This window comes from Anser cygnoides, chromosome 12 (assembly GCF_040182565.1).
Source record: "Anser cygnoides isolate HZ-2024a breed goose chromosome 12, Taihu_goose_T2T_genome, whole genome shotgun sequence".
Taxonomy (NCBI): domain Eukaryota; kingdom Metazoa; phylum Chordata; class Aves; order Anseriformes; family Anatidae; genus Anser; species Anser cygnoides.
In genome coordinates this window covers 13,357,693-13,372,405 of record NC_089884.1, presented here as the reverse complement: position 1 = coordinate 13,372,405, position 14,713 = coordinate 13,357,693, and the positions used below count along the sequence as shown (strand labels likewise).

Here is a 14,713-nt window from a genome sequence, read left to right as displayed (position 1 = left end):
ACGTGCAGCTGGTCTGTCAACAGACTTCAAAAAAAAAAAAAAAAGACTTTTAATACGAGTGCTGGAGCCCTGTCTCCCAGTGGGGGAGTAGGAAGCCGAGGAGTCATGGGCAGCCCTGTTCCCGTCTCGTTACGGCCAGGGGCAAGCGAGCTGACGGCTGGGCCTGTGCCAGCTTCCTGTTACAATGAAGATGTGGCATTAGGAGTCTGAGAGACTTTATTTGCAAAGCACTTTCATGCTTTCTGGATGATGAAACTTACTTTATTTGGTTAATGGCTTAGAGATTAATGTGCCTTATCTATAGGCCTAACAGAATTGTTTTCTGCGTTTGGCTGGCCTTAGTTTTTCTGCATTTTGGAGCTGAGGAATTCCTCTCTGTATGGAGGCTTTGTGGCATGTAGGTTAAGTTCACCTGTAACCATTCTTTGCAGTGACACTCGTTCTCTTAAATTGCCCTGTAATTCTGCTGTGCGTGCTTCCAGCTAGGCTAGAATGTCTTTGAAGAAACCGGCTAAAGAGCAGCAGGCCCTTCTGGCAAGAACTCTTACACTGAGTTTGCTTTTGCTGGCTTGGGTCCTGAAGGATTTCGCACTATTGCCATTCGAACTAAAGAATGATTTCTGGCAACTCTTATCCAGAACAGCAAAAAACTTCGAAACCTGTGGTAGGATGAATGTGTCTGTACAGAAATTGTAGTTTGGATGTGGAATTGCCACTTCTAGGCTCCTTGGCAGTGGCCGGTCAGTGGTCTGCCTTACACATATGTCTGCTTCATGATAACCTGCTTGGTTTGTCTCCCTGACAGGCTGTGGTGTTAAGATGGTGAGCGTGGCCAACCTGAAGAGCAGTCAGTACATCCCCATCCACAGCAAACAGATTCGGGGGCTGGCTTTCGGCGGTCGTGCGGACGGCTTGCTGCTCTCTGCTGCTCTGGACAACACTCTGAAACTGACCAGGTGAGCCCTGCCGGGGAGAGCAGCGTTTCCCAGCTGAGTTCTGCTCTGTGCAGAACTGCATTTGGTTCTCTCTCACCTTAAGTGTGTCTTGTAGTGCTTGCTGTTCTGCTTTCCAAAAGGTGCCGGTAAGATGAGGTCGGTGTGTCTGCGTATCCTTCCTGATGCGGGAACTGACAGAGGGGAAGACTTGTTTGCATTCAGGTCTTTTAGGTGGAGGTATTCTGGAGCTACCTGTCCAATGCCTTCCCTGGGTAGATTTTGGTGGAAAACGAGTCATTCAGCAGAGATTGGCCCAGTTCTGTTGAGAACAAGTGCAGTGTAAAGTATAGATGTGAAATTTACTGTTCGCTTGGTTTTCTGTTCCTGCACTGAGCTAGCAGAGACTTCAAGCAGCAGGTTGGAAGCTAATTATGCAGAGGCTGGGAGAGAAATTGCTTCAGTCCTGGTGGAGTTCTCAGCATATGAGTGTTTTCTTGCTACTCTGTGCTGCCCTTCAGGTGTAAGCTGCTTCACAAGCTGGCTGGCTGGTTGGTCTCACCGAGTTCAAGTAACATCTTTATGCATGTCTGTCAGAATAGGGTTAGACAGGGTGTGTCATACGACTGAGTTCTTTCCCCTGTGTGAAATAATGAGGAGAACTTAACACTATAACAAAAATGTGAAGAATGCTTGCTTTCCCGTTCCCAGTACCACGTTGCAATGCTTGTTAGACTAGTAAAAAGTAAACAACCTGCCTGTCTCTGATGCTAAAGCCAGCACGTCAGGCTACCAGCCTCCTCAGTTGGAATTCTTTTCATGGTTTAATCTGCAGAGGCTTTGTGTCAGAGAACCTGCTCAGACACTTGACTCCCACATCTGTCTCTCACTGCCTGATTGGCTGCATGAGAACCTGTGATCCTCTTGCCTTTGTGCTCAATCCCAGTACGTGTTGCAGTTAAGTGCTTGCTTCAGCAGCATCTTCAGTCATCTGCCGGTCCCTGCCTGAAAGAAGAGCCCCCCTTTGGTCATCTGTCTTCTGTAGTTACTGATTTCCTAGTCATCCTACCAAAAGGAGTCATCCACGATGTCATTGTCTCTTGTGCTTGCTTGTGAGTGTTTAAAAATAACACCGAAGCTCTGGCGTTGGTGGGTTTGGTTTCTTGTCGGTTTGTTTCTGACTTTTAACTAGCTGCTGTTCTAAGACAAAACTCCCTGTCAGTTTTTACCAGCCAGGTTTGTCTTTGTGGTCGTTCCCCTTATACTTACCTGGGAGAAATGACTTCTCCGGAGTTCTGCACGTAATTGGCTTCCCCAAGGAAAAACCTGTGTGCTTTAAAGGATACCCAGAGTTACTGCAATGTGTGTTCTCTTCTCTCCCTCACTAGACTCAGTGTGCTGAGCCTGCATTGACAATACCACCCTTGGCAAATACGTTCTAATCTGACATAACTTTGTCTGCTCTTCTGGGTTGTTCCCCTCCATGTATTCTCTTCAGCCTTCCACAAAGGAAGAGTTCCTTGAGTTTCTAAAGAATTAACGCTATAAATGTGCTTTTTACAGTCTTTACCCCACTTGCTCTCACTCTTGTTTTAAGCTGGTTTCTTTTGAGGCATAAGTATTGTCCCTCTCATGTAAAAAGAGGGAAATGATTAATGAGACGTAATCTGAAGAGGTGAGAGCTGTGATGTCAGGAATATGCAGTATTACGGGATTACACTAGAGTGGTTTCTCTAATTGTTTCCAGGAAAAGTAACTTAAATTTCTTTTTCCAGTAAGGCAGCTGAGACCCTGCTCTGAGGCTTCCTTCCCCAGTCTCTGAAGATCAATCTGGAAAAGGGAGCCTTGGCCTGGAAGAATTGTAAATTACTTCACAAACAATATCAAAGCGATTATTCTGTCTAGGTTTTCCAGATTCGCATATGGAGTACAGGAAGAATTAATTCAGAATTCAATCTAAGGAAATCTAAGGCTTCTTTCTAAAGACTTAAAAGCTAGATTTGTTGCCTTAATTATGCTACTTTCTTATGCGTAGATGCTCGTGCAAAGGGCCAACATTTTGGTTTTCTCTTGCAGCTTGGCAACAAACACTGTGGTACAGACATACCATACTGGCCGTCCTGTCTGGAGCTGCTGCTGGTGTCTTGATGACACAAATTACATCTATGCTGGGTTGGTCAACGGCTCCATCATGATCTATGATTTGAGAGACACTAACTCCCATGTCCAGGAACTGGTCCCTCAGAAGTCCAGGTAAGGCATAAGGATTTGCTGCTCCTCAACTTTACTAATATGTGGGAAGCTAAACTCAGCTTCCTCCACAAATCATACAGCAATTGTAATCATCTAAACTGTTTTATGTGAATCTGTTGCTCAAAAATTCAGACTTCTCACAGATGTGAGAAGCCTCCCATAAGCTTGCACGGTACGTGCATAACTTGGTAGGGTTCCCTGGCCACTGCGTCTTGTTAAAGCATGCAGCAGTCAGAAACGGACCCAGCACTCCTACAACTAAGTAGTAGAACTGGCTCGGTTTTGGAGCTGGGTTTAGCGTTTAATGTAGAAAAGCACAAATTACAGAGAGGTGTAAGGCCCTGGTGCTTCCATCTCTTCTACTGGGAATCAAGTGGTGGTTTAAAAGGGTGTACTGGAGGGATTTCCTGTGAGCTGTGTGGACTTGCTTAGTGGGAAGACCAAAACAGGCTGGTTGGCCAAGGCAATCACAAGCTGAGAGATGAGACGCAAGGCAGGCTGAGGTGGGTCTCTGGGCTACGTCAAGTTGCTTTTAAACACCCTGGGGGTGCTGCTTTCATCTCTCAGGACGGGACCTGCCCGTCAGTGAGGGAAGGCCCTTGCACAAGTAAGTTCTGTCCTGATGACTGCTGAACCCTGCTGCCCCCTGTCTGGGGTGTCAAAGCTGTGAATCTTTTTTCACAGCTGGTGTATGCTCTCTGATTCCCACTTAAAACATAGGACAGTGTTTTGCTGAACTTCATTTACCTTTGGCAAACCCACTGGGGCTCCATTTCGTAGCCTGTCTCAGGTCCTTCCTTTGTGGTAGCTCTGCAGCAGCAAGGCAGAACAGCAGCACGCCCACAGCTGGCAGCACTGACTCCTGCCAATCATGCTTTCAGGTGCCCCATGGTGTCGCTGTCTTACCTGCCCCGGATGGCCTCGGCCTCATTGCCTTACGGTGGGATACTAGCTGGGACCTTGGAAGGAGCCTGTTTTTGGGAACAGAAGGCTGGCAACTCCTACCGGCCTCATCACCTGCTGCTGGAACCAGGAGGATGCATTGATATTCAGACAGAGATCAGCACGCGGCACTGCCTCGCAACCTACAGGCCCAGTACGTAACGGTGTGAATCTACAGTGGGCTTTTTTTGTCGATGCTCTGCCCAGATACCTGGGTTTCTCAGTAACTTTGGGGTTGAGCACACTGTGAAAATGTAGAACCTGCCTTAGCTGTGTTAATGGGCATCTGCACATAGATAAAAGGGTGAGGGCAAAAGGAGGCAGCTGTGAGGTGGTTTGCTCATCTTCCTACAGTTAAGTTTGTCCACAAATAAATTTTTCAAAGGCCTTCTCTTCATTTTTGCAGGTAAAAGCAACCCGTGCGTGCGTTGTGTCATGATGGAACTGACCTGCAGCCCGCTGACAGAAGCCTCGGAAGACGTGGTGTGTTCTTCTAACCCGGTGCAGACTTTCAGTGCTGGGCCCACCTGCAAGCTGCTGACCAAGAACGCCATTTTTCAGAGCCCGGAGGAGGATGGCAGCATCTTTGTGTGCGCTGGCGACGAGGCATCTAATTCTGCCATGGTATTTTCTGTTCCTTTCAGTGGGGTGGAGGGTTTTATTGCAGTTCTTAGGGAAACCTTATCAGTCACAGCATCTGTGTGTTTTGGTAGGAATTGTTTTGTCACGAGCACTCCCCTGTGCAGGCTGGCATGTTGTGCTTGCCTGTAGCCACTTTCTGATAGCGTGGGATGTTGGCCAACATCAGCCTGTGGTCCACGTCCACCGGAAGGAACATAGGCAGCGAGCCCCTGGCGTTTCACAGGAAGGTAGTCGGGCATCTTGTCGCTGCCGAGCGCTAGGCACGACTGGAGAAACTGAGACGTGGTGGGACAGCAGTGCAGAAAGTGCTGTGAGGGGTGGACACAGACTTCTTAAGAAAGAGGGAGGGGAGGAGAAGGGTTGTCCTTCCTGTGGAAAAGCAGCTGAGGTGCAGAGCACAGACAGCAGGCTGCAGGAGAGCTGAGTTGGGATCAGAAGAGAGGCATAGGGGTGGCATCGTGGTGGGAGCCTGTTACCCAAGCAGGCTGTGAAAGCAGACAAAGGCCTCCTCAAGGAACTTGAGGAAAGTCTGCAGATTGCAGGCTGTTTTTTAGGGGTGTGTGAACGTCCCTAACACTTGTGGGAAGGGCACCACAAGAAGACACAGGCAATCCAGAAATGTTTCTGGAGACTGTCAGGAACCTCTCCCTAACTGAAGTGCCAGATGAGGTAGTGCTTTCCTAAGTCTGCTCTTCAGCAAACAAGAAATAGTCAGGGATGTGACAATCGGCAGCAGCCTTGGCCACAGTGGAGCTCAAGATCCTGAAGGAAGCGAGGAAGGCGAATAGCAGAACACAGGCTGTTTGGAAGAGCCAGCTTTGGCTTATTCAGGGACTGGTAGGAATGATCCAGTAGAGGCAGTTCTTCAGGACAAGGATAGCCAGGAGCGGCACCCTTCCATGGACGACGTCCTCCAGACATGAGGGCTGTCCACACCGGGGCGGGGGGGGGGAGCAGTTCTCTTTGGGGAGAGAAGCTCTGGTTTGGGTGGGAGGGGAAAACCCTGCAGGCCTTGACCTTTTCTGTCGCACAGCTCTGGGATGCCGGCAGTGGCTCCTTGCTGCAGAAGCTGCAGGCTGACCTGCCCGTGCTGGACATCTGCCCCTTGGAGGTGAACCAAACCCACCTGCTGGCCACGCTCACCGAGAAGATGGTGAATATCTACAAGTGGCAGTGAGCGTGCTCCCTGCGGTGCCTGCCCCGGGGGATTCCAGGCGAGCTGCTGCTGAACCCCACAGCAACAGCACAGTCCCGCGCTCAGCTGTCCTGCACGTGCTGCTCACAGGAGACGGGAGCTGCCACAGCACTTTTCTGGCAGTCGTCAGGAACTAGGACACGCAGGTGCCTGCGGCGGTTCCCTTCTTCCTCCATCTTCCTTTTTAGGTCTGTTGTTATTTCTTCTTTGGTCAATTTTCTTCAGTCGACCTGAGCAAGCTGCCTCAGCACAGCAATAATTCTTGGCCTGTCTCCAGTGTGTGTTGCTGCACTCTTCTCCAGTGTGAAGAGAGCGCAGGGATTTGCGCGTCTCTTCTACGAATCGACAAAATAAAAGGAACTTGAAGACCTGAGACTCCCACTGTACTTTCACATGGAGTCCTGCTGTGATTACTGGGTGATGAAAAGGCGGCGATATTGGCATCTCACTAGCGCTGCTGATACTTGGTGTAAAAGCGAGTTCGCTACTTCAGAGAACGTGCTCCCATGTTCTTTTTTTGACGGTCAAGGGCAAAGGCAGTTGGCAGTTCCTACTGAGGAGAGGCCCTGTGTCGTGGCCATGGAGAGAACGGGCTTGCAAAATCTGTGGAGAGCCAGGTTCTTTGTGGGTTGTGTTGTTTCTCTCCCCATAAGCATATATTTTGCACTGTAATTCCTGAATTCTACCCGTTTCCTTCCCCTTCTCTATTCCCCCTTCACCCACCGCCAACGTCCAAGCAAACTTGGGCAGTTTGGTTGTGGAAAATAGAAACTCTACTCCTGGAGAACTAAAGGTAAGGAGCAGGAGATAATTCTTGTGCTGCTGCCTGCTGCAGTTCACGGTGTCCTTCCTTGAAGACACTGATGCACTGAAACAGGCAGTAGTTCGGAAAAGATCGCTGACTTCCCCCCCTCCTCCTTGGCTTTGAGAAACATGGAAACTCAGGGATTTCATTAGCTTCCTTTCAGTGACCCTTTGCTGTCCTTAAATCCTAGCTGCCAGTCCCAGGCGGCGTCCGGCTGCCCCGGTACGTGCGTGTGCTGCAGCGTCGCTGCTGTGAAGCCGAGCCAGCCCCGTAGTGCCTCGTGTGGGGCCGTGCATCGGGGTATGAGCCCTGGCCAGGTCCGGGGGATTCTTAGCACCTTTCCTGTAAATATGCTGCGGGCGTGAGAGTGCTCACTTCCAAGTCAGATCGTGAAACGGGACTTAGGTTTCATTTTGTGTAGGGAAAGCAAAACTGCAAGGATGTTGGAGAAGCCGCAAGACAAGTTTCTGTGCTGGAAACACGTCCCTAGGCACAGCTCTGCCTCTGGCTGAGGTAAGCAGCATCTGTCGTGGGCAGGGCGAGTGTGTTACCACTTAAACTGCCAGCACAGGTTGGTTTTCTGGAGCCTGGGATGTATGCAGGGTGAGCCCGTTTGTCGTACCTCTAACAAATGAGACAGATCTCTGCTCAACTTTGTATTTTCTGTACAATAGTCTTTCTGTACTTTTATACACTGTAAAAATAAAGTGTTTTTCAAATATAGCTGGTGCTGCCATATCTTAGAAATGCATCTTAGCAGTATGTGGTGTACTTTGTGAGTATGGAGGAGCGTCCCCATCGCAGGTAAGCCTTCTCATGCTTTGTACTGTTTCCACGCGGCACCAAGGTTCAGGCTGCAGTAAGGGTTGGCTGTTGGTGAAGGAAGAGTCCTGAACCACGCTTCTCTGATCAGGCCAGGGGAAGGAGAGGGCTGAACAGAACTGGGCTGCGTACCTGGGGCAGCCCTTTAACTTGAAATAAACTCAGTGTGAGCCTTTTTGGCATTTTAACAATGGTCTTGAAAGAATAACGTTATGAGAAGGTCTCTGGTAACACCGGCTGAAACCAGGAGCACCAAGCGGTTCCCCACAACCATACTTGTTCTTGACTGTTTTGAGGTATTTATGCCCAGTCAGCTGTAGCCCTTAACTCTGACCAAAAAAAAAATGGAAATTTTTATATATATACAGGGAAGAAAGGAATTAAGACTGCCCAGCTTCTGCATTTCTAGGTAGCACTTGTTCTCTATTTTTAATACGGCCCTGCAGGAGTAAGAGAACTTAATTTCTATTAAAATAGTAAATGAATGGAAGATACTTTCATGTTCTCTGTTTTCAAATCTAGAGTTTGAGAGATTTTTTTTCAAAGATTTTTAGATGTGAAGAGCCTTGTATGTTGTCCGAGTCACAGATTTGCAGCAGGCTCCAGGAAGGAGCCCCTAAATGGCGTGCAGAAAGCTGTCTGCACCGAGAACTGATGAAAGGTCAAACGTGTTAATTAAATACGTGCTCATATCTGTCTGGAGTCAAAGGGGCCGGTGCGGGGATCGGTGCCTGCACAGTGCAGGGCAGCTGTCGGCAGAGGCTGAGCGGCTTCTCCGGCCTGGGAGGCAGCGAGCTGCTCTGCGGCTGTTTCTGCTGCTGTCTCTGGGAAGGTTTCGCTGTGGCAGAGCAGGGCAGCACGCTGGCAGCTCCCGTGGTCGATGTGATTAAAGCTGGGCAGCGCTGCGCTCCCTGCACATGGGGCCCAGCGCAGCAGCGTGCCCAGCGGGAGCGGTCCTGCATGATCCTGGAACGATGCGAGCAGAAAGCCCATGCGGGAGGCAGCCAGCTCGTCCCCTGCCCCCCGGGACTTCACGGTCCCAGCATCCAGCCTCGCCTTTGAGCCGTGGGGCTGTGGTGGCTCAGGGGTGACATTTCCACAGGAATAACTTCCTGCTGAAGACGGGAGCGCTAGTAACGAAGGGGTGAGCGAAGAAGAGCAGAGCAGCCTGGTTTGCGTGTACACGCGGCAGGACCTGGCAGTGCAGCGCCTGGCTCTGGCTGAGCCTGAGGGAGGAGAAGCAGCGATTTCGCGTGTCCCAAATCGAATTGGATTAAAGCCAGGCAATGCATCAAGCAAAACGAGAAGCTCAATCTGAGTCTTGTTTCACTGAAGTAACCAGAGCATCCCACTGGCGTTTAGTTCTGTTTGCATGGGGAAGGGGCAAGATCTTGTGCTAATGGAGGTTAGCAGATTTTTTTTTTTAATAATTGCAGTGAATTCCTTAACAGACCTGGGCTTCTGCTCTGCTTTGTGATGGAGACAACGAGCCCTCTCAGCCTGCTCTGCCTGTGAAATCAAGCACACTGGCGTAAACAGCCTGCATTGACTTCAGCCTGGCTCAAAAATTATCGCTTATTTCCCTTTGAGATGATCTGAAGATATTTAGAGACAATGCTGAAAAGGCAGAAACGTCTCTTGCTCAGTTTACTTGTCTTCGCTAAAAAGAAAGATCAGCTGCACTTGGATGCAATGCGACCTGTGGGCGCCCTGCCACTGCAGCGCGCTCAGGTGCCTGCAGGAGGATGGTGCTCAGGGCCTTGACTGATAACATCTTGGAGCAGTAGCAGCGTCTCTTGAGAGCACCAAGGGGATGCGGGATGTTGCTCCTATCCCATCTCTTGGAAAAGTAGTAAAAAAATAGAGGAAGGGGTGAGCTATGCCCTAAAATATTTATCTAATCCTCAAAGTGACCTTGGGACACAGCTAGCAGGTAACAGGCCACGTCTAGTCTGTGCTGGTCAACACAAAGTGCCTCAAACAAATTTCAGTGGTTATCCCACCTGGTGAAGCATGATTAATCTGGGGCTCCCCAGGGGTTAGTCTTGCAGCAGGTCTCGCCCTGGGGTTTCTGCTAGTGGCAGCGGTGGTGGACGGGAGCGAGCCCCCCGGACGGCGTCACCCTGGGAGCAGCAGCGGGCGCTCAGGGAGGCAGAAGCAGGACGGGGAAGGAGTTGTGGCACAGGGGAGGAAGGGCTGCAAAGTTGCTGGCTTTTTATTTTTTGGAGAGGTGAGCGCTGACTGCAGCACAGAGCTGTGTGAATGGGGGGAGCACCCGGCTCTGCAGAAATGACCTGGGGCTTCTGACGCTTCGTGAAGCGAAGATGGGTTAACAGCGTGCAAAACTTGAATGTCACGTCAGGCCCTATAAAGAGCTGTGTGCAGGAGGCATGAGGCTCCCCTGTACGAAGGCTGTAGCTGGAATGTTGTCTCCTGTTTGTCCGCAACTCCCTCGGAAGCTGAACCTGGCCGTGGTCTGGTTATTTCCTAATGTGGCCAAGCGAAGGTGTAAGAAGACCATGGCCTGCAACAGGAGATGGGACAAAGTGGGGTGAACTTGTGCACGTTGTGCAAAGAAATCACAAAATACCAGGCTAGCGTTGCAGCCTTGGCCACCACAGTACAGCCCATGAGGGGTTACGACCCCCTGTGTTCAGTGGAGCTGGCCATCCCCTGGTAAAGGCAGTGCTGAAGCCGTGGGGACCCCGAGCTCCGGAGGGAGGCAGTCTGCGTGCAAAGGGAGAGCCCCAGCCCTGTTCGGTGGCCGAGCCCAGATTCGGCACCGTGCCCACGGGAGCGAGCGGTCTGCATCCAATTAAAGCTTGGACGAGCTGCCCTGCGCAGACCGAGGATGAGCTTTTTTTCTTCTCCCCGAGGGGATGAGCTGGAGGGCGAGGCGCTGCTGGGAAGGAGCGAGAGGCACACTGGCCCCTGCCTCGCTCTGTGAAGCTTGTGGCCGCGTTTTGTTGCTTGAAGCGGTGAGACTCGGGTGTGCTGCCCCTACAACAGTAGGTGTCCGCAAGTGCTGAGAGCCTTGGTGGTAAAAACCCTTAAATCGTGGCATGTGGGTGCTGGGAGCTGGGCTGCTCTCGCAATGAGCCGCTGGGGTTACAGCACGGGCAGAGATGTCGCTATGCACAAAGAAATCTCTCTTCCTTGGTGAACTTGCTGCGTGGGCACAGCGAGTGTGGGGCTCTTCTTTATGAAATGCTCCTTCAGGGACAGGGTGTGCAGGATCCTACAGCCCGAGGCTGGGGAGGAGGTTTCCCATGAGCGCAGGAATCTCGGCAGGACCAGGGCTGCTGCTGCTTGTCAAAATCAACTCCGGAGGGCTCCTGAGGGCGCGGGGAGAAGGAAGCTCTGCGTCTCCTCTCCTCCTGGTCCTGCGATAGATGGAGGACCGGAGCCAGCTCTCGCGCTGGGCAAGCCTTTCCAATAACTTCCAATCGGCTGCCAAGCGCGGGGTGGATTTTGCTGGCTTTTGTTTTTAAGTGTTTCCAGCTGCGCAGCCCCCGGGTGCCAGCACGAAGCTGCTCTCTGAGCACCGCTTTCCCAGCATCGAGTGCAAGAAGTACGGGGGCTTTGCCAGCTCACCCACCTCCCTCCCCTGCATCTCCGCATCTCCACCTGGATGCGGCCCTGGGACGAAGCTGCTGGGACAGGGCTGCGTCCGTCCCCAGGGGCAGGATGCAGATGCTGGCCCTGGCCCTGTGGGGAGGAGGGGGAGCCCTCCAAGCTTGGCACGCGTGGGCTCTTTGAGCTTTTGTTGCTCCAAGTGGAGAGCGTTGTCCTTCCACCACGTTGTGCTGCTCATTTGGGGCTATTTCTATTGTTTCTTCCCTTCCAGTTTTCCTCATCCCACCATACCCGTTGCGTGACCTAGTTCCCAGGAAGCTGCCGTATAGCAACCTGGCCATGGTGAGCCCTGCTAGCTAGCCTGCTAAGGACCAGAAATGCCTAAAAACAAATAGAGAAACTGGCTAAAACCAGCCTGTGCCTACTAGAACCCTCCTCCCTGCCCCCCCCCTATGATCTGAGGGCATCCTGCGGCCAGAGGTTGCTTTGGCTTGGTCCCTTTGCAAGCAGTGGGCAAGCGAGGCAGCAAAACGTGGCTATGCATGGGGCTGCCGAAAGGGCCAGCTGCAGGGGAGCTGCAGTAGCCCCATAGCAGGGCTCACGCAGAGCCCTGGTGGTGCCTGAATTCGGTCACTGGCTGAGCCGTGTCCTTGTGGGGTGAGCATGTATCCTGGTGAGGGCCAGACCTGCTCCGTCCTGCTGGTTTAGCACTGGGGAAAGCTCCCAGTCTGACCAGTTCACACACTGATTTTGCACGTGTTGTGCAAGGTATTGATGGTACAGGGTTTTTTATTACGATTATCTTCATCAAGTGGGGCCAGGGAGGTCCCATATTGGATGTTGGCCACCGAAATGAGCCCTTTTGCCCGTTAGCGCTGCGCTCTGCATGCTGGAGGTGAGCAGGGCTGGGTGGATGTGCCGCCTGCAGCAGGCTGGTGCCAACCCAACGTGTTCCTGAGGCAATCCTGAAGATTTTGTTGCGCTTTCCAGGAGGACTGGAAATGCTGCTGGAGGCAGGAAGGTCTCACCTATCCCCGAGCTGCATTGCAGGTGCTGCAGGGTGACTGTGCCAGGGCTTTGCCATCCACCACTGCAGCAGCATTGCAGCATTCGGGGTGAGATTTTGGGTTTGGTGCAGCAGCCCCGCACCTGCAGCCATGGCAGGAGGCACTGCAAAAACACTGACTGTGAAACAAAACCACACCTCAAAACAGATTTTTTTTTACCATGGAATTCAGAGGTCTGGCTCCCAGAGAGGCAGGAGCTGTGGCATTACCAAGACGCTGCTCCCAGGGGAAGCTGCATGCTTGTAGCACCGCTTTCAGCTGGTCTGGCACTGAAGCTGGTGTGTGACCGGGCAGATCGCGGTCAGCTGCCACGCAGTGTGGCTGGGCACTTTAATCTTTTGGGGTGAAACCGGTTGTGAGAGGGGGCCAGCCAAGGCCCAGGAAAGCTGCAGCGGTATCGGGGTTAGCCCCGATGTTTCGGTGTCTCAGCTGGCAGCACTGGGCTAAAACCCCCCTTGTGGGGCTGTGGGAGTAGCGATGCAGGCACGCAGGACTTTGTTTGATCTCCTTTCCCTCTCGTTTCCAAGCCTGGGGTTGATGGCTGCCCATGCTCCAGGCTGCTGGCCAGGAGGAGGGTTTAGGGCCAAAGCCCAGGCTGCAAGGAAACCTGGTGGTATTTCTGAATGCAGAAATTTCTTGCTCATGGTGCAGAGGGCAAGCAAGCTCCCTGAAATCGCCCTTTTTTGACTCATTTTTTTCTTGCAACCACCCTTTCCTTCTACTTCTCATCCATGAGGGCACAGTTGCTGTCTCTGTGTGTGCTTTATTCTTTATATCTTTTCACCTAATCTCTCTTACTCGACCCAATGCATGTAGTGAGGGTGGAAACATTCATTTTGTCTGTCTGTCGCCACTGGTATCTTGAGCAAATCACTCTGACCCCCCTCTATCACCTTTGTCAGAACTTGCAGAGCTTGGCTCATCTCACCCGTTGTAGATCCCTGCTTTGGGAATGAGATGACTCTTATGGGGGCACCTGTTTTTCTCTGTCCCCATGGGGGAAGATGGAGCCCTAACAGCACCACGCTAAGTGTGAAATGCCAAATCCCAGCCCTGAAGCTGAGGGTCCTGCGCAAGAGCTGTGCTGGCTCTGGGGTCAGGGGCACCCTGGTGCAGTGGCCTCTCTTGTGGGCAGCAGGGACAAAGCCCAGTCCCTCCGAAGGGGTCACAGGTGTGTCCATGCAAGATCCCATGAGTGCCATGAGCCCTTGTGCATGAGCATCCTGGCTGGAGCAATGAGCAGCTCTTTGATATTTTGTTTTTTTCTTCTTCGTTCAATAGCTGGCCTCAAGTTTTCCATGCTACACACTAGTCAAACCCAGCTTTAGGCATCAAATTATCCATTTTCTCAAGGGCTTTCCTATGTCCTCCATCTGTATAGCCAAGAGCTTCTCAGACTTTGAAGAGTCTCCACAATACCCCTCTGAGAACAGCGGCGTTGTTAGCCCCATTCCACAGATGGGAACGGAGGCACACAACGAGATTTAAAGCAAAGACTGGGCACGAATTTTGGATGCCTGGTGTGGGACGGCCAGGGTCAGACCGCTTTGCCAGAATCGTGAGCATGCCTGAAGCTCAGCTCCCTGCTCTCGCCGCCAGCGGCTCCAGTTCAGCGTTTTGGCAAGCACCAGTGCACGTGGTTCGCGCTGTAAATGAGGACACCCGAGTGGGAGCTGGTGGCAGCGATTTCAGCAGCTGTGGGGGCCGGCACGCTGCCGTCCCCCTTCCTCCATCCTGCTTTCTCCCCAGTTTGTCCCCTTCCCCGTCAACCCCTCTCTGCCGTGCTGGCTTCAGCCCCTTCTCCTCTCTGCTACAGGGACTCCTGCAGCTCCTCTCCTCTCCCCATCTCCTCTTCTTGCCTGTCGCTCATCTTCCCACAAGCCAGCTTTGCTTTCCTCCTCTCTGCTTCTCCAAGTCACACGTATGCCATTTTTAGCCTTGCAGCTGTGACTCTACGCTTGGAGGTTCAGCTGGCCTGCGAGTATTGCACGTGGCAAAACATCATGATTTCTTTAAATCTGTAAAAGTTTCTTTAAAACTGTAAAAATACCCAGAGACCTGGGAAGTTGTACGTTCAGCACAGAGCCTGCTGGAAAAACAGACAGGCCCTGGGTCCCGGTGGTTTGGTTTAGTTTCTGCTTGGTGGCTTTGCCCTACATCCCATTCTGCAGTGTTGGTATGCCACCAGAAAGCCACCGTGGAAAACCACTGTGGATGTTTGAGACCAGCCAGAGCAACGAGGTGGCTCCTGGTGCTGTGTCCAGTGCCTGTCCCTTATTAATTGGTCATTAAGAAACACGTCCCATGGCCGGGGGACTCACAGCTGCTGATTTTAGGTGTCCTGCTCCAGCTGGGGCAGAAGGGCTCTGGTGCCTACGCAGACCCAGTGGCCCACTCCCTCTTGTCCTATCATTATCTACCCAAGTAAAGAGTCCCCTCTCCATCCTTTTTATAAAACCCCTTTAAGTACTGAAAGGCC

At 51.9% G+C, this 14,713-nt stretch overlaps 1 protein-coding gene across 6 annotated transcripts in view; it reads left to right on the top strand.

Annotated features, from left to right (window-relative positions):
- RFWD3 (ring finger and WD repeat domain 3) overlaps positions 1–7,492 on the top strand; it is a 29,436-nt gene extending 21,944 nt beyond the window's left edge. For all 6 annotated transcript variants that reach the window (XM_048078691.2, XM_048078688.2, XM_048078690.2 and 3 more), the window contains exons 10-14: positions 806–956; positions 3,009–3,185; positions 4,067–4,281; positions 4,534–4,751; positions 5,803–7,492. In XM_048078691.2, coding sequence (XP_047934648.2) covers positions 806–956; positions 3,009–3,185; positions 4,067–4,281; positions 4,534–4,751; positions 5,803–5,946 — 905 coding nt within the window. In that variant the 3' untranslated portion in view covers positions 5,947–7,492. The remainder of the gene's footprint in view (positions 1–805; positions 957–3,008; positions 3,186–4,066; positions 4,282–4,533; positions 4,752–5,802) is intronic.
- Positions 7,493–14,713: the final 7,221 nt, after the last annotated feature.